Source organism: Gymnoscopelus braueri, assembly GCF_963280865.1.
Source record: "Gymnoscopelus braueri genome assembly, chromosome: 4".
NCBI lineage: Eukaryota > Metazoa > Chordata > Actinopteri > Myctophiformes > Myctophidae > Gymnoscopelus > Gymnoscopelus braueri.
Genome location: NC_137605.1, coordinates 35,413,733 through 35,433,582, shown reverse-complemented (window position 1 = coordinate 35,433,582; position 19,850 = coordinate 35,413,733). Strand labels below are relative to the sequence as shown.

Here is a 19,850-nt window from a genome sequence, read left to right as displayed (position 1 = left end):
CCAGAAACCTGGATGGCTTGTTTACAGACTTAAAATAATTATTCTCTATGGGGAAAATGAATGGGCTTTCTATATGTGGAACCACAAAATGGCCACCACTGCTGCCCTATAGACGAATCCACAGACGCGCTGCCTGTAGGCGGCCATTGCTGCGGTGTCGCGGTGCGGAGCGTTGACACCGCAGCTATGGCTGCCTACAGGCAGCGCGTCTGTGGATTCGTCTATAGGAAGCACCGTAGAAGACAGTGATTAAGCGATTATGTTTTTTCAGCAGCCGATGCTGATATTTAGAGAATAGGGATGGCCAATGTTTTTTTTTGGCATCTAATAAAATACAACAGTACTAATGTGAAACAGTAACACAAATAACTAAAAACAATCTCGGGGGAAACAAGTTAACAACACTACACACACTGACTACAAAACTGAAAAACGTTAATAAAAACAATATGCAAGTATAATCAATCTATCAATTCTTCAGCGGTGGTCTCTTCATGTTGTAGTTTAGTAATGAATGGCTCAAGCTGCTCTCAGAGCCCCTTTTATGCCAGGTGAGTACAGGTGATGGCCCAGACCCCCACCTCTGGCACTCCTGGTACCCCATGAAGACAAAGGCATACATTTGCATCACTATATAGGCGAGGGTCGCTCTTCTGAATGGATACGGGGGTGATTAGCTGCCTGTCCGACGGCCACTATTCTGTTTGGATTTTTTTCACTGCCTGTTTTTCAGGCAGTCTTTTACTTAAATTTCTAGGGGAGGTGAGATTTTAGTTCCTGCCTCTACGGTGGGTACGCCACCGATAGCGTCACAATCATTTTTAACTTAGCTTTGGCTATTCAAAGATAGCAGATCTACAAGCTCATTGCGTGGCACGAGTGCCGCGCTATGAGCTTGTAGATCTGCTATTTTTGAAAAATCCTGAAAATGTGTGCATATCTTTGAAATATATATACATTTTTAAGATACAAACACTTTTGACATCATAAAAAACAAACTCAAATGCTAAATTTTGAGAGCTCATAAGCGCATTCAAGTTATCCAACAATTATTTCAAAATATTAGTAAAGATATACTAGGAAAACTGCAGAACTGCAGAACTGCAGAACTGCTTAAAAAAAAAATATTTGTTAGTAGTGCATCAACCTCTCCTGTTTAGTTGATGGCAGCCATTTTGGGTCAGACCACCTGAGGCTCTGTAACTACCTGCAGTGCAAATGGTATGGTCCAGGGGGAAGTGGGGATGTGTCAGATATGATACAAAAGGTTCTTGGTCCAAGTATTGATTACACTGATTTATTAAATCAGTGTAATGTGTGTATCATATATGATACGTTTGGCGTTATAGGGTTAAAATATGTGTATTTAAAATACTGCCCATCTCTGCATAACAAGGTGCTTCCCTGTCATCTATGGTGCTTCCTATAGTGCGTCCCGGTCATGGCGCTTCCCTGTCTTCTATGGTGCTTCCTATGGTGCGTTGGACGGATGAACAGTCTCCGGCCTTGGCGGAGAAATTTGATAGTCATTACTTACAAATGCATTTTTCAATTACCCAATAACCTTTTGTTTACAAAGCACACGGGCCTCCAACTGGGGGGGCCTCCAATTTTTTGGTGAAAAAAAAAATATATATATATATTATTTATTTTTTTATGATCAAATTGTTTTTTTCTAACCCTAAAACCGAAATAAAGAAACCGAAAACGGAAAAAAAACGAGCCCAATCCGCCCAAAACCGCGAAAAAAAAATCTGCAAGCGCGCGCGCTGCGTGCGCATGCATGTGTCCCGCGAATGGGGGCCTCGAAAATTTGTCTAGCCCATGGGCCTCAACTCCTATAAATCCGGCACTAGTGGTGATCCTTGTAGGATATAGATGCAGAGTGAACATGTTCCAAACAGTGGCTTTGATCCAAGGACCTTTACTCTCTAGGCTATAATAGTAGCCCAGCGTGGGCAGTGGTTGACATCTTCAGCCTCCTACCTTTACAGTAGAGTTCGCTTCTTCTTGTCCTATGCATAAAGAAATATATTTGATGCATAGATTTAACGTTAAATTCCCTGGTCAGTGTCTCATTTCTAACAGCATCTGAATAAAATCCAATTGTGATTTTTTTATTTTGACCAGTAAATGTTTAACACAGTAAAAAACACAATGCAAAAGTCTTATTACAGTTTTATTGGTTATAAAAACAAACAATAAAATAAATAACTTCTTATAGTGCCAAAGGTTTGGTCGGTGGTGTGACACATTGCATGGGTAACTGTTCTTAGTTCCTTCAACTTAAAGGGATACTTCACTTTCGGGCCGGGGACACATTTAAAAAAAATATTAAAAATAAATGAAAAAAGTTATGGAAAATTCATGGCCCCCTCACACATTAGTAGGACACTCTAATGCGTGAGGGGGCCATGAATTTTCCATAACTTTTTTCATTTATTTTTAATATTTTTTTTAAATGTGTCCCCGGCCCTAAAGTGAAGTATCCCTTTAAGTTGAGCTGGAATCTAAATTCATTCATGTTTTTATCTGGTAGAAGACAACTGGGATGATGTTATTGGTTCCATTGTGCCAGACCAGGATCAATCACACCCAGAAACATTTTACTTAAAATAACTGGATTGAGGTCTACTTCTAGCAGAGGGCTAAGGCCAAACTGCACGCTCAACAAATCGGTAAATGACTTCCACAGTGAATAGGCCTTACTTTGCATAATAACAGTAAAAAACAAAATGGGATGGCAAGGCAAGGCAAGTTAAAAAACTAAATAAAAAATAACAGACATAAATTCAGCACATTTTAACTCACTAGGTTAATTTCTTTTTTTAACCTGTTCAGAAACAAATCTCATCCAACACAGTATAATGTGTCAAACAACACAATGTAATGGCATAAAACATTAAATTATTTTGTGTTCCACAGTGTTAATTTGACACAGAATATGTTGCTTCAACACTGTCATTGGGGACAAAAAAGTTATTTCAGTTTTTAAAAAATCATATGAAAAGCGAAGCCACTTGACAAATACTGAGAAATCACTTGGAAAATATTGTCTTGACACATAACACAATTATGTATATATTCTGTATTTCCCTTTTTTCCATGTGCATGGACACAATAACGATTTTCATTATAAAAAGCAGCCTGTACAAATGTAATCAGTTCATCTTCATCCAAAGTTCATCTAGATAGCTACACACAACCAAATCAGAAATCAAGATGCACATGTCCAGTTATAATTGTCAATGGTTGGCTCAAGAGTGACATGCAGCTTCACAAAAAAAACAAAAAGAAACAAAAGGTCCTGAAATCAGCTGTAGATGGGTATGGATTCTCTTTCTTTTACATAACCCCTCAACAGTACTAGCATAAATCAGGCACTTTTTCGGATACCCCTCTGACAAAGATAATATACAAGAGTCCACTCAGCTATTTACATGGTTTCACCTGGTGGAGTGAACCACTGGGGTATACAAGGAGGGGGGCTGGGTGGTTCTCACCACAGTTTCAAATGGAGTGTATTTGGACGGTGTGATAGACTACAGTACGTATGTTATGTACATGTGAATGTAGGCATTTGTGTGTGTGTGTGTGTGTGTGTGTGTGTGTGTGTGTGTGTGTGTGTGTGTCATTTTGTGTCTATGTATGCATGTGTCATGCGTGTTCATGTTTATCTTAGTGTGCAGGGCTCAAGCACTTGAGGTGAGTCAATCCTTCCATCCTTCCTCTATGCCTCCCTCCTGCCTGTCCTCCATGACAACCACGTCGCTACTCTCTTTTCCATTCAGATCACGTGAAAGCCTGCTGAGAACACCTGGTGACCTCAGCTCCACATCGTCCGAGTGGGCAGGACTAGCACGATATCCATGACGGGGGGCCGGGGGCTGTCGAGGGTAGTACTGAGGGGGGTAACTACGATAATATGGGTCTTGCTCTTCATCCTCCTCCTCCTCCTCATCCCCTTGGTCATTGTTGTAAGCCACAGCAGCGGGGTTGTACGGCTGGTAGCCTCCATGGGGCAAGGGTTGGACTGATGGGGGATATTGTGGGTTCAGTTTGGTTAAACAGCTAAAAGCATCTTATGAGCCACCACCACGGGATGTGCTTAGCAAGCATGAAAACACTGAGGCAATGGGTTTAGTAGCAGGTTAGGAAGTTGAGTAGTTTTATAGGCAGAGTTTGCGCTGTGACAAAAGAGATGTCTGGGAATCGTATAACAGAGGCCCGTGTGGAAGATATAACTTTACAAGCACTTTAGTGACGCAAAAATGTTGTTGGTCTGGCTATGTTCGTTTCTCTGCCATTTAATAGCAACAGAAATCAGCAAATTGCCATATGCAATGGACAGGAGCCGGAGGTAAATAAGAGTGAGTGGTTGAAAAGCAAATGAGGTGAACCAACTTAATAGAAAATTAAGAGGTTTTGTAAAAGAAGAATAGTTTATAGAAGCTCGTATAGAGGTTGCAGCAGCGAAGCATTACACAAACTGTTGGATCAGACCAAGAGTTTGTTGACAGATGGCACTTAAACTCGATGGTGGTGATCATTAAAGCACATTTTTAATCCAAACGTTTTGGACTCAGGGGAGGATAAAGAGTATTTCTTTGTCTGGCGACTGACAAGTAATGGCATTGCAACCTTCAGGGGCAGCTTTAATTATAACAACCACCTGTTACCTTAAATGACGCTAGAAATGAGCCCCGTTTCAATTCCAAATAACCACCCCAGGGTGCACTTTACGACATGGGACTACCGTTTGGGAACTGCCACGCAGCATTTGGATAAGATCCAAAGGAGAGGTTGTGGGAGATTAAAACAGCACCTTGTAATGCAACATAAATTGCTAACCAAAACTACTGATCATGTGGGTCACATTTTCAAAACCTTCCCAAATTGCTGCAATGTTCACAATGTTGGGTACTTGTCAGGTCATAAATCTATACTAAAAACACTGTGAATTTCGCCAGATTGAATATACTGGCCTGTACAGTTTTGTTGGCCAGAATAATGATTTGGAAAAATGGGTCCTTATATAAAAAGTTGGAAAACCACTGCCCTGCAAGGGTCATATGTTGAAAGCCATGGTCAGGAGGACATACGGGTGCTTTGAGGAAATCAGTAAGAAATCTTTGAAATAATTTCCTCTCAATTGTCCTTGTGTTATTGGACACATAGAGCTGGATAAGGAATGGAGTTTGGAGATGATAAAAGGGGGAGGAGGAGAGGAGGACGGCTGAAGTACTAGGAGAATGGTCCTCAGTAGTCATTCTCATAGTCCTGTTGTTGTGCTTTGTTCAGAAGAAGGATGGAGAACGGGAAGGAGAAAAGGAAAAGGTGTTAGCACATAGAAGGAAATCTCAATGACCTTTGAAACCACATAGAACGTTCCCCAGATGCTGGGTCATGGTTGTGGAGGGGAGGAGAAATTTAGTGTTACTATTTTGAATGTTCATTTCAGTAGGAGACATTTGACAAAATGTTAATAACACTCGAACCCAGCATTTAACAACCCAAACAAGAGAGAAGAGATCGATTTAAAGTGTTTGGTTAAAACAAAAATGTGTTGAACCTCTATCTGTCTTTCTCTATACAAGAAAGTGAAAATACAGATTCATACACAGAAGACAGTGTTATAACACAATATGAGTGTGTTCTCCACAAGGGAATACAGAGAAATACCACCAATACCAATATACTGTAGCAATAGCAATACCAATACTGAGACTAATTAAATCAAAACCTTATAAAACAGCTATTCATTTTAAATACACAGTGCGTCTGCAGCATTTACAAAATAAAAGATCAATATATCTTTTTCGTACTTATGTGTACAAGGTATTGGTGACAGCTACACAACAAAAATTCAATCAAAGCACTTAATTGATTTTCAAAGAACATATTTATAGTGAGCACATTCAGGGGTTTCCTTGATCCCAGAGAGGCTTTGAATTTTAGGCTTAGATTTTCTTGTGGGGATCGATGCGATGTCCCAATAGCTAAAATCATGCTTTTAAAACTCATTCAGGGGTCTTATGTATGATAAAGACACATTTAAAATAATCAGTCAGTGAAACTCTTCAGAGGACCATCTAGACAGGGAAAACCATGGCATGGTTCAGAACCATGAGCAGCATTCTCCTGTCTTATAAAAGAAAAAAAGACAAGGAAATCCTATTCTGACTGGAATCCTGAATGCATTTTGGATGATGTAATGTCTCACCCGTCAGCAAGTTTTTTTTTGCTATAATATATCATGACAATGACTTGTCAAAACAGCTGTCAGATGTGTAACAGTCTGGATGAGATGACCCAAGGCACCAGTCATCCTTATTAAATCGTCACATTTATAAAGAAGCATAGACAATCCCAAAAAACGGGTGTGGACTTTCAAACACGGACAGTTTTTGTGTGGGTTTACAATTGTGATCTGTGTGTGGGCAATTGGGACTAACTGCAGCTATGGTGTGCATGCGTCAGTGAGTGCGTGCATACATACGTGTGTGGGGGGGGGGGGGGGGGTGAGAGAGAGAGAGGAAGAGACAGTGTGTATGGTACCTATGTTTATAAGAGACATGGTCACAGTCAGTGACACAGCCTTGTTAATCCATCAAAGTTTAAACTTCATAGTGGAACATTGCTATAAAATACACATTACTATGCAATTCTCTGAGAGGTTTATGAGGACAATTAACCATCTTAAAGCCTGTTGTCCCTGTGAAAAGACTAATTCAATGTATTATTTTAAGCAAAAAAAGTTTTATGAGCTGGAAAGACAGGGCAGGGTTGAACTATTAAGTTGTTTGTGTCAGTAAAATGATCAAATATTTAAAAAAAAATAGATAAAATAAATATTCCCCAAATAAAAATATGGATAGTTCACATGTGTCCTGAACAAAGTGGGCTACTTTTAAAAGTAGCGAATTACATACTGTATTTTTGACTTCATGAGAAGAAATTAACTCTTATCCCTGAGAGCACGGATAGTGTGTATGTGTGTGGGGGGGGACCGTGTGTGTGTGTGTGGGGGGGGGCACCATGGAGTCCAGCAAACGGCGACTCCATGGTGCATCATCATCAAGCTGATGTGGTTCAGAGTTGCGTTAGCCAGACTTGTTATAATTATTTATAATATAATCATCTGTCTGTTTGACTTTTACAATATTCAATAAAATGTACTTGTTGTGTAAATGAGGAGCTTCTTAAACTTACTTTTGAAAACATACTTTTATTGAATGGCCTTTCCGTAATTAAAACATTTGAAACGTTATTGATTCCGTTAATGTTTTTATTTCTCAATGCACTTTGTATTTTATATCTCATGTTTTATTCTGTTGGTGACTTTATTCAGTTTTCTTCCGTTTTATGTAACTTCATTTTGATTGAAAGTGCTTTACATGATAAGTGCAAGTGCTTTATATTTTTGAGTGGTCAAAGTCCCTGTGAAAAAGACAGTCAATTAAATAGCATTACCCTAAAGATAGTTACCTCCGACATTGTATCCCATGCAGGAGTTCTGGTCACAGTAGCCTGGTGGACCAGCTGTTCCTGTGGATCCTGAAGTCCCTGGTCTTCCTGGTGTCCCCTGGATGCCAGGCCTTCCTGTTGGGCCCTGACTGCCCGTCCTACCTTCACCTGGTAAACCTAAAGGTGTCCAACATTAACACAAGTTCTGGTGAAACTCCTGCAGTTCACTGCAAATGGAGCAACTATGTATTGTAAGGAGGAAGGGGATTATTAGGGAGTAGAGCAACGCTTCCCAACCTTCTGTGGATCAGTGCCCACTTGAAAACTCATTTTTCAAGGTATTACAGAAAAAAATACCATGACACTTTACATATCTACTTTTAATATGAATGTTATATTAACCTTAAAATCTTGTTTGTTTCAATTATTTGGGGGCCCAATATATCCTCACGGTCTACCAGTGGTCCCTGGCCCACAGGTTGGGAAAAGCTGGAGTAGAGGAAGGAGAAGGAGGGGATGCATAAAAGAATGCACTCTTAGTCCCACAAAATCATTCTGTAAACTTTCAACCTTCCTCTGTTCTATCTAGGGCATCAACGATTAAAGGGAAGCAAATTCTCCACTGTTGCTTCTGGGTACGGGAGACAAGAATGAACGTCCACATGCTGTTCCAAACACATGCAAACAGGCATAACACAAGATCCAAGCTGTGGTATTCCTCTTTAACCAGATAACCCACGTTTCTGTTTGCACAGTTAGGAACTGCTCCATCAGGAATCACTCTAACAGTCAGCAGAAATATGAAATCAATATTTCTAGGTTTTTCAGTTGCCGAGCGCTGAAAACTATGATCCCTCAAATATTCCAGTGAAGCACAGTGGATAATGCCAGAGCCCGCTACCCTATCCCTGCTCTCTCTGAAGGAGGCATTTTCTTCTTCTCTTCGTGTTATTTGATCACAGAGAAAAAGCCAAGGAGTTTTCTTGGCTTGATGTGTGAGTATTTTGATCATGGAAGATAAACAGAAACCCACACTAACATGTTTCTCATAAACACAGAAACCTTACACAGCATGCAGAGAAATCAATATGGTGAATTATATTCTGTTTAAATGTTATATATGGTATACAACACACACACACACACACGCACACGCGTGTTAATAAACTGCATAGGTGCAATCTTTTGAATGTGTTAATAAACTGCATAGGTGCAATCTTTTGAATGTGTTAATAAATTACATAGGTGCAGCTTAATGGATGTGTTAATTGTAACTGCATAGACCCATGGAGGCTGTACAATACGGTATGTACACAGTGTATTATTAACAAATAGGTTAGTTGTACCTGGGGGACCGGGTGGTCCTCGAGGTCCCTGATTTCCAACACCATGACTCCCCTTCTCTCCTTTCTCTCCAGAGAGACCTGAAAACAGACAGACCCAAGAATGTAGGGTGGAGCAAGCTAATAGTGCACCTCTGATCGTAGTACATAATTGATCAGTTTTATTTCTGGCCTACGTAAGCCCTTGCGAGTAAATCACCTATCAGCCACCACTAATGGCAATCACGTTGTTATTGTTGCATTTCAAACTTTCATAAAAATGTTCTAGTTCTAATTCTGTGGTTGCTGATACTACTCAGATGTCTATGAAACCATTTAATGTGGTGATTTCCCTGTTGTTGTTTTTCTTCATCCGTCTATGTTTATGTAGATTTGGAATTGTATATATAGAGATAGCACAGAGGCTGCACAATCAGTATTGTTATATCTATGGTTTTACTTTGCTGAAGCGCCAAGCCTATTCTGAAATCTGCTGATTACAGTAACTACCCTCCACATCAATCAATCACTCACTGACAATCACACAAGCATATGCATGCGTGCACACATGCATGCATGCACACACTTTAAATTATTTATTTTGAACAATGCATTGCCATACAGTATTAAAGCACATGGACGCACGCATTATACATTACACTAATACTCCTGCACAGACGTGGCCCTGTCTTAGTGAGTCAAATTGTGGTTGGTGGCTAGCTGGTGGTTTTGGTTTAACACCAGAATGACATGAGGTTTCTGAGTGAAACACGCAGCCAACCTTGCCTTGAGTTGTTGTTTGCGCAAGAAACAAGGACCAGTCTTTGGAGTTACCCAAGTGCTCTGAGCTCCCTGCAATAATTAGTTAGATTAATTAGATTAGACTAAATATGAGGCTGCAAAATAAGCTTTAGGTTGCAAGATGAGTTCTTTTGAAAATGGGACTCTCCAGAGAAAACGTTTGCTTTAAAGCCATATTCTCTCTCCACTGACTAGCATAGCCTACATTAAATTAGTGAAAACTTTTGTTTCAAGGTTAAACAGAATATTAATGTATCAGGCTTCCTTTGATGAATCACTTCTGCAACAGGCAAATTATCAAATTGGGTGGCGGCAATGAGAAATGCCCCAAAACACAGAAAAGGAAAGGTAACCCAGTTTATTAGTCAAAATAGTCTTTTATGAAGGTCTTGTCCATTAATGTTGCATACAATCTGCCAGCAGGTTTTATGAATAACCTCCATTCTCTTGTCCATAAATGACAAATTCTTCTTCCTACTCCAGATAATACAGTATCTATAGTTTATTTTACTATAGAACAAAGGTCCTCGTAATGTGTTTAAGGAAACCAGCTCTTACAATACTTAGAGACCTCTTGTCCCTGCCTGACCATCCAAGTATCAGCCATCCATATAAAATGACTATTTAGTTTATTTGTTTTAGAAGAAAGTAGAAAGGGCTAGCCCCAATGAAAATAAGTCTAACCTTTTTATTTGTGTCCTAGACCTTTTCTCCCTGCAGTGTCTGAATACTCTATTTTCAGTAGTCCGTGTAAAAAAATAAAGTAGTTTGTGTGAGTTGGACCAGTGGCTCCTGACTGCAAATGTTATTGGGGAGAATTACAGGGGCCGTGAGGACCAAAAGGTCTGAACCACAATTTTAGGGTAGAAGAGAGGACAACTAGTCTGGAATATGTTTTGACCCTGACCCCGAGTAAACCTGCCTCAGCGCTCTGCCCCACGAAGACCACACTTACAGTATTACTGCATTGAAGCTGTTTAGAGGTGAACAGAAAGCAAGTTGTTTGAATATAAATACTTCTCTTGTAAGGGACTGCGGGAAAAGGCAGACTTGAATTACTGCCTTTTAAACTGAAGTGACATTAAAGCGAGCACTAACCATAAACTGTAAATCTGTTGGTTTGATTGGAAAGTAAAGGAGTTCCTGACACACAGGGAGACCAAACCAATTGGGAGACAGTCTCTATTATGTTATCACGATAAGAGACACTCATCTCTTCACGGTGGCTGGCTGTTTGACAAACTCCCCTCTCACTACAATAAGTAACTGTCTAAACAATATGCTAATGTGTCTCAGATGGGGGGCGGCCATAGCTGAGTGGTTAGTGAGCCCGCCTAGGGAGCCAGAGGCCCTGGTTGCCCCAGGTACGATTCCAGGCCAGGCCAGCAAATGTGTCGATGAAATGAAATTTGTCCCTGAGCAAGACTCTTAACCCCTAATTGCTCACAGGCCCTCATTGGAAACAAGACCGCAAGGACTTTCATGAACAGACCTGTTAAAGGAATTATCCTTATCCTTAGATGTGCTGATGGTTGATATCCTTGATAACATGTAGTTGCCATGTTTTAAAACAACAAGCCTCTTTGCTTGTGTTGGAACCGTGAAACACTGATAAATCTTCAGAATGTGCTATTGTACACAGGCCATAGAGTGTAAATTTCTGAGGAAATCATTTATACTGTATAAACTATTGCGTAAATTACTATCCCAATACAAGTTCCCTCCTACCTTTCTCTGACTCTGCATCTCTCTCAATCTGGGCTGTCCATTCTGGCTAGTAAACCATATTTTATGTCACCTTCTCTCCCTCTCTCTAACCCGCCTCTCCATCACTTGGCATTTATTGCATAATTCTCATGCACTGAGTATCCTATACAACACTTTCCTAATTTTAAGTTGCGAAGATCATAGCTTTTATATGGACTCTTTCACAGTCAGAGTTGATGGTCCAAATGCTCTGCACGCTCAGCATATAACAGTAACAATAATTAAGCGGATAGGTGGCTGTGCTGTAATTGACTGGAACAAGAGATGAGCATACGTTCTTGTATACATCCCCCCCAAACTACACCCTCCTTTACCTCTACCGTCCCTCCACCCTCTTGCACCTCACCTCTTTCTCCCGGCCGTCCATTCTGGCCATTGGTACCGGGGAAGCCCGGCCTGCCAGATGGGCCCTGCTCTCCTTGAGGACCCGGGGCTCCTCTTCTGCCGGCCTCTCCAGGTGGTCCAGGTACGGTCCGGACTGACACTGCTGGCTGGGGGATCTGATTCAGGATTGAGTTGTATCGAGACAGGTGGCCTGGATGGAAAAGAGGAGAGGAATCCAACAATTTATCTTTGTAATTTCACTTTCCTTGCATACGTTACCATTGCATTGGGTAGCCTGTTTGATATTTACCATTACAAAAATAGCAGAACTAGCTGATTTACAAGATCACAATGTGTTGTAGATGCTGTGGCTATTTACGCTAAATTGTGTCCATTTCCACTAAATCCCCAAATTTGGGGATTTTTTTAAATGTATTTTCTTTATTATTTTGTGAAAACAAAGTATGAGATAATAACAATAAATATTATTATTATTATGAATAATAATAATAATAATACATGTATGAACAGTAAGATGAACAGCTGCTACACTTACTAATACCAATAACAATTACACAAATATAACAAATAGGATTCTTGAGTGACTAGCACAGTAACGCAAAACAAGAAAATAAACAAAAACTTTAGCTACAACTGTGTGGAGTCTTAGAAAAAAATAATCGGTTATTCATTGCTTTATTGCTGGTTTACTTATGTAGGGGTATGGAAGAATAATGGAAATATATGTGAGTGTGAAATAAAGTGTAAGCAGTGCTGACATTTCTTTTTTGTTTGTACTCTACTTACTCTGGATGAGCTGTTCACAGACTTGACGTGCAATGGCACGTACTGCCGCTTGGGATTGGACATCACCCTTAAGAACAAACACAATGCTGTTACAACATGACATTTTTATAGAACATTCACATCTCTGCTACAAGTTCTCACATTAATGTGAGAGCTGATTTCTAATTGCCTTTCCTTCACCACGAGCCAGAAAAATTTAAGAAAAAAAATCTGCATAGTAATTGTGCTGCCCTGCTAGGATGTAAACGTGTTTAGATTAGTTTAGATGAAGAAATCCTGTGGGTCCATCTCTAGAGTGCCTCTAGTTGGCAAAGTGCATTCCTCTAGCTCTCAGCAGATATGGCTTGGCTACTGTGTCAGCAATATGCAGGCACCGCTATGCTGCAAATTTGAGCAGTAAAGGTTGATTTAATACAGTTTACTCTAAGTTTAAGTCACAAGGGAATGTGGTAAAGAGAAGAGAGAGAGAGCTGGAGGGAGAGAGAGAGAGAGAGAAGGAAATGAAGATACTGTACAGTATATCGAATATGTATATATAGTAAATGTAAATAAATGGAGAAAGAGAAGGGAATATAGAGTTTGTTTATGAGAGACTGGTTGTAAAGTAATTCAGTTTGCTCTGAACAAGGGTGTAGAGCATTAGTAAGTAATTGTGAATCTTATGCTGTCAGCAAAATAACATCATTTCCACTGCAAAATGGAGCAATAAACGTTGATTTGTTCTAAACATTGGCTGAAGGATATGGGCAGAATGACTTACTCTCTCTCCCTTATCGCCTTTGGTACCAGCAGGACCCTGGAACATAAAAAAAGCCACACAAAAAGAGAACAAACATTAAACTGGGATGTGGTATGAAATATAGGCAAGCTCATTTTTCTCTCTATCTCTTTCTCTCTCTCTCTATTTCGCATTCACTCTCTCAGGTTGTCTTCCCATCTCTTACCTTCATAAAGAAATGTCCAGAAATTCAGACATTTCTACAGCCTCTCATTCACTTTGGTTTTTTCTTCAAATTCTTTTATCCCACGATTTTGTAACCCATTTTTTCACCCAGTGCCAATTGTCTAAGTAATCCTGGGCGCTAAACTCCCTCTGCCAGCCTAGGGAGAGCCTAGAGCCAAGCTCATGCCTCCTTCAATGCATGAGAGCTAGCAAGCCTGACAGGGGGGAGTTTCCCTGGTTGGACGTAGCACGTGAAATCTCTATGCCACTTCTCAAACTCGCTCTGTATCTATCCTGCTATGATTCAACAGCTGGTAGAAGTACAGATGCATTTAGAGAAGTGTTTCCAATTCTTCTGTTAGTTGCCTAAAGACACACACTATCATGCACGCACAATGCGCACATAATGACACACACACACACACACACTAGTGTGCCTAAAGACAGAGCAACTGCTGTTTACAACCTCTTGGATGGGGAAGTGTTTGGCTTGCACGCGCGTGCACACACGTGTGTGCGCGCACACACACACACACACACACACACACACACACACACACACACACACACACACACACACACACACACACACACACACACACACACACACACACACACACACACACACACACACACACACACACACACACACACACACTTTGCCAACAAAGTGCATGGATGCATATCTGAGAGTAAGATGCAGCAAAGTGCTGAGATGATAAAATCTGTGTGATGCTCTCACAGCCTGTTAAAGGACTTTGTTTGTCTTGGGGGAAATATATAGTCATCCAGTCCTAGACTAAAAGAAAATTCTAAGAAGACCTCCATTGAAAAAAAGGTTTGATTGTGATTGTGTGTCTGTGTGTCTGTGTGTCTGTGTGTGTGTGTGTGTGTGTGTGTGTGTGTGTGTGTGTGTGTGTGTGTGTGTGTGTGTGTGTGTGTGTGTGATCTTCTGAGTCTCCCAGGCCTACAGACCCAACAAGTGGACTTGAGAAGAAACTACATGGTGGAAATCAAAAACAAATCTATCATAACTAAACAAACATGTACTAAACAACACTGTGGCACATATTAAATAGAGGAAAGCTGAACAAACATGTACTGTTCTAAACAACAGTGTTGTACATATTAAATAGATATACTGTAGTAAAGCTGAACAAACATATTAAACAACACTGTGGTATTAACTATTAAAGAGATCAATATTTCAATATTCTATCTATTTTAGAAATAGTTCATCTTTTTAACTCAATAGCCCTATGGAATGTATGGAATGCATGTGCTAATAAAAAGCATTTCAAATATTGCTTTGATGCTCATATTAACCTTTTTTATTAACAGTTTTTTTTTAGTTAGCACATGCGCTCCATACATTCCAGGGGCTGGACCACACATGGACAAATGACATCATCAACTTGCGACGAGAGTTGTCCTTTTAAAAAGAACACTTTACCAACTTTCAGCCATATCTTCATATAATTGGTTCTCACTAATGCTCATTATAAGATGGTACCATTTCTGTCTATTCATTCTGTCTCAGAGGTGGGCTGTGGATAGCTCAGAAACCTGCCTCCCAGTATCATCACTGATGGGGATTCTAAGCTAATGAAAACTACAGCCTCCCACAGCACACTGAAATAGAAGCAACTTTTGTTGTATCCATAAAAAAACAAGACAGGGTCTAATAACGGTAACGGCATGGCTTCACTGTGGATCTTGGAATTCATGTGGTCAGTCTGTGACATCAGTCACATATGACACATTTTGCCAAGGTTTCGGCCAATCCAATCCCCACTGACTTCCATTATCAAATTATCAAGTTAAATATATATAAACAAGGGAACCAGGGGACCTGGTACTGCCAGACCCCTAGTGGTTGAAATCTGAATGGCCGGAAATCTGAATGGTTTCTAAACTACGTCACGCTAAGCTTGGCCAATCAAAAAGAGGGACATGTAAGAAAACATTTTCGTCCATATATGGACGAAAACGATAGCAAAAGGGGACCGACAAAGCCTCATGCAGGCCCGACCCCCTGGGTCTGGCAAAAATCACACCCAGTGTGAAATGAGCGGTGTTATTTAAAAACAACAGTGGTCATCACAGAGATGGAAGCTCACTTAAAAAAAAAAGATTTTTTTTTGAAGTGCATGGTGCTATTTATAGGTTATTAATTTCATCATGCGTCTCGCTAGCCAATCACAGTACTGAGAAAAGGGTGTGAATAGAGTCAGCCAATCACAGTACAGCGAAAGACAAATTTTCACGACGGTCTTTTCATGACGGTCCCAAACCCACTTATAGGAGCGGCTACACCGCTCAAAGATATGTATGTGTGGGCTATATAGGGAGTTGCGTCATGATCCAATGAATCCAGGGAATTTTCTTTTTGACTGTACGACCTACGATTCAAGAATTATAGGCCAAAACGAGAATCGACCTGTTATAGTGCCTCCTTGATTTGAAAAAATGCTAGGTTCTTCCTTGGCCTTCTGGGTGTGTGCTTGCAAAGTTTCACACTGATCGGTCAAGCGGTAACCGAAATTAGCTGCGGGATCACAGGAGCGAAAACATTATCCTCGGCCGTTCTGGTCTGGTGGAGATAACAATAATAATGGTGACAATAGACATTTTTCCACCTCAGCCATATTAGCTTGAAATAGTAGGGTAATTTTACATCCTTCACATGTGTTACCAATGATGCTAATTAAGCCTCTGTTCCGTTCAGGTCAAACAGAGTCAGGGTGCTGCTATTGTGCATGTTGGCTCACTGGAAAAGCTCTGTTACACGAAATGGAATGGAGCCTTAATTATTATCATTGGTAACACCTGTGTTTGCTCAATTGCTCTACTATGTAATGTCAATATTGGAAACAATATTAGACAAATATTTCGACAATAGTAGAGAAATATTTCGACAATATTAGAGAAATATTCGTACATGTATGTTGGACACACTCAGCAATATCAAGTTACTATGGAAACCTGCACCAGCCCTCATATACACTGTCAATGCTTATTAAGTTAATAAGAAATTAAGTTATGTCAAACATGAAAATGAGCCTTGTACTGTAAATCTGAAATGGTTTTTTTTCATTATTTCAAGTATTAAAACTACATAACAAGAGCTGATATATGATGGTCAGGTGGTTACACTAACATAAGAGAAACAAATGAAGCAAATCTAGTAGTCCCAGATTAACACTTCGGCTCAAATCTTTTCTGAGCATGAGCCCAGATCGATTGACCATGACACGTAATAACACAGTGGTCTCCAAAAAAGGCCATGTCCAATGTTTCACATTGGCTGTTAGAATCCAGAGTTGGAGAACGTTTTACAGTTGGAAACACTGTAGCATTGTGTAACCATCCTGCAGTGGTACTTTGTAATTGTGTGCATGTGTTATGCCACACAATCTCCTATGGGTGGCGGTGAGGTAGAGACAGATCTCTTTAGTTTTGCCTTCTTTATTCCACATTTTTCCTCTTCTGTCTAAACTCCATCCCCGATGGTTTCAATCTTTAGTACAGGTCGGAAGAATATTTGGTGGTCAGCTGGTGCACTAATGTAATCAAATTAAAGAAAACCTGCACACCAACAGACACACGTTTGCAGATTTATTTAGGTAACGTACCGAGCCACCAGGCTCTTCCACTTTAAAAGAGCCTGGTGGCTCGGAACATTACCTAAATGAATCTAAGTCTAAACAGGAGTCTGTTGGTGTGCGGACTTTCTTTAATTTGATTACATGATGACATTTGATCCAACATCCAGCCACCCAGGGATGTGCGTGTCTTCAGCACTTTTTCTCAACTGGAGCAGTCACTCACCCACTGTCCACACGTTAGCCCCGCTCCCCCCCCCCCCCCCACATCTCTGGTCATCATCTCACTCATGAGACCTGACTTGATGAAGACCCGGTAGCGGTCGAAACGTTGTCCTAAATAAAACCATTCCTGGGAGCTGCAAAACAGTATGCGGACATCTTTCTCTTCTCCCCCCTGACAGCCTTGTAGGCAAACCGCCTAGGTTGCCTATATGCCTATATGCCTTGATACAACCCTGTGTTAAAGGATTGCATAAGCAACAGCAGTGCAAGCATAAAGTAGATATCTGCAAAGGCACTTGGCAAGAAACTAGCCATGATTCATAAAGTTTGACGGGAGCAATCAAATCAAATACTCTGAATCAGATTGTGTGAATCAGATTGCAGCACAGCTCAGTACGCTGCAGAACTCGTAGAGACTGCTCCCAGTAATGCTTCTTTGGGGCCGATAGAGGCATGACGCGGCAAAAAAAAAGCACCTCTACAGATTGAAACTAGGAAGGTCTCCGCCAGGTCAGGTAGGTTATTGTGGGCCAAGTTTCGTCGGCTCTAAAACATCCGCGACATCTCCCAAACAGCGTAGTCATAGGTTTCCCTCCCATAGGCCATAGCCTGACAGACGGTCCATCCAATAACAGAACAGATAGACAGATAACACTTCCGGCGAGAAGACGAGAACAGGCTGAAGCCTACACTCGATGTACACTTGCTGTTTGACGTTCCAAGCGGCTTGGAGAGCTCACCCGCTCCTCCACTCGGCTCCTCCACTCGGCTCCTCCACTCGGCTCTTCCAAAAAGCAAATTACCAATTGGGACAAAACTATTTCCGGGTTAAGCTGGAGGACCGAGTGTGAGTGAGCAGAGATTTGGGGTATTGGAATTTGGCTAATGACTTGAGAGAAGCTAATCCTCCATTGGAACCGTAATCTGGCAAAGGCTTGAAGGGGCAGAACAAGGACTGACAGAGAGAGACATTTTAAAGCTGCGGGAGACGTTTGAAGCTGGACACAAAGTTGATGAGAGAAAGCTGTGGGAAAGTTAGTGGTCAGCTTGCTCTCCCTTTTTTGTGCATTTCTTCCTCTCTGCATTTGTGTTTGTGTACTTAATAGCATTATGTGACTAATGATTTATGATCCGCTGTCTCTCATCCAGACTTTGCACTTGGCCTCATCGGAACTGTACTGGGTCAGTAATGATGACCATCAAACTGTCATCTGTTCTTCTATGCATCACAGAAATGTAAAACAAATTACACCAGCCAAAGTCCTCTTTTATTGTTCTTGTTCAGTTGTCCTATCTCTAGAGAGAGAGAGTGTAGCGGTCACATCCTTCAACATTTATAAAACCTTCAAACCCTCGTGGATGTTGTCAGAGATACATAAAAACTAGTTCATAGTCCATAGAAAAGCTTCTCTGGCAACACAAGACTCATACTAAACATGATAATCAAAACCTGCATGTCATGCGTGCCTAGATATTATGTGGCCGGTTTGGTGTAAACCTCAGTTAATGAAATCCACATTTGAGAACGCAATCACATCCAGAGAAAAGACAAATAATTAGCAGGTCAGTTTTCATTCAGGAGCTCACAGAAGTACCCCAGCATTCTGTGTACTGGCTTAATGCAAAACATCAGAACAGTGAAAACAACGTTTATATGTTTATCAACCATTCCCTTTAATACGATGTGTTCTCTTTGCATTTACTGGCCCTTGATAGGCCCCTGCACCTGTATAGTACAACACTCAAGACCTATCATACCATTATACTGTAGTTTCCATGGACGCTGTTGTAATATTGTACTGTATTGTAGTGTAATGTACTTACAGGAATTCCCTGATCTCCTTGTGTTCCTGTAGGCCCATTTGGTCCTGAGGCCCCTGGCGCTCCTGGAGACCCCTGAGAGAGAAGAGACAGACAGTCATTCAGTTTATGCGTCTGACCTGCCATAGAATATACACCACAGAGATAGATGACTGATGACTTACCATAGGTCCTGTATTGCCCTGTCTTCCCTGTGGTCCATCTTTACCAGGTAGACCCTGAATCACAGAGAACAGTTACACACTGTACAAAATATAAGGAACACCACCTTTCATTTTGAGCTCAACTTTATGTTGCACAATCCATGTCTAATTTGTTCTACAGTATGTGGATCAAAAAGAAACAGAGCTGTCAACTGAAGACCATGCAGTAGTTTGGATGTTCTCTTGCTCAGCCAAGGGCTCTGCTCCATTGGCAAACTATGAGTGTGTTACGAAAAAAACTGCTCAGCCAGAAAGTGACATCAGAGTCCCTTCTGCTGGGGTCGTGGTGGTGTCACACTATAATACTGCCCCAATTAAACCCACCTAATGGGCCTCTGGAACTGGCCTTGGCACAGCTGGTGACAAGACTGTGCACAGCACAGACATTTTGGAGGGCAGGCGCTCAAAGACAGAAAACAGGACAGCAGCAATGCCCATAAAACTGTTTAGGGGGCTATTATTGTCTATGTTTAGCTGATTTGTTCATGTGTTTTTATGTGACAAAGAGTAAGCAGAATTTTTGTACAGCATGTACAATATATGAAGACATTATGCAGTACTTTAT

The 19,850-nt window shown here is 40.8% G+C and overlaps 1 protein-coding gene across 4 annotated transcripts in view; it reads right to left on the bottom strand.

Annotated features, from left to right (window-relative positions):
* Positions 1-2,476: 2,476 nt before the first annotated feature.
* The window catches only part of col14a1a (collagen, type XIV, alpha 1a), a 169,290-nt gene continuing 151,916 nt past the window's right edge, over positions 2,477-19,850 (bottom strand). For 2 of the 4 annotated variants that reach the window (XM_080427017.1, XM_080427018.1), the window contains exons 41-48: positions 19,247-19,300; positions 19,086-19,157; positions 13,249-13,284; positions 12,489-12,555; positions 11,704-11,892; positions 8,814-8,891; positions 7,489-7,644; positions 2,477-4,033 (exon numbers count right to left, since the gene is read on the bottom strand). In XM_080427017.1, the coding sequence (XP_080283143.1) occupies positions 3,711-4,033; positions 7,489-7,644; positions 8,814-8,891; positions 11,704-11,892; positions 12,489-12,555; positions 13,249-13,284; positions 19,086-19,157; positions 19,247-19,300 (975 nt within the window). In that variant the 3' untranslated portion in view covers positions 2,477-3,710. Of the gene's footprint in view, positions 5,292-7,488; positions 7,645-8,813; positions 8,892-11,703; positions 11,893-12,488; positions 12,556-13,248; positions 13,285-19,085; positions 19,158-19,246; positions 19,301-19,850 lie in introns of all 4 variants that reach the window. The other 2 variants (XM_080427020.1, XM_080427019.1) reach the window with 2 other exon arrangements.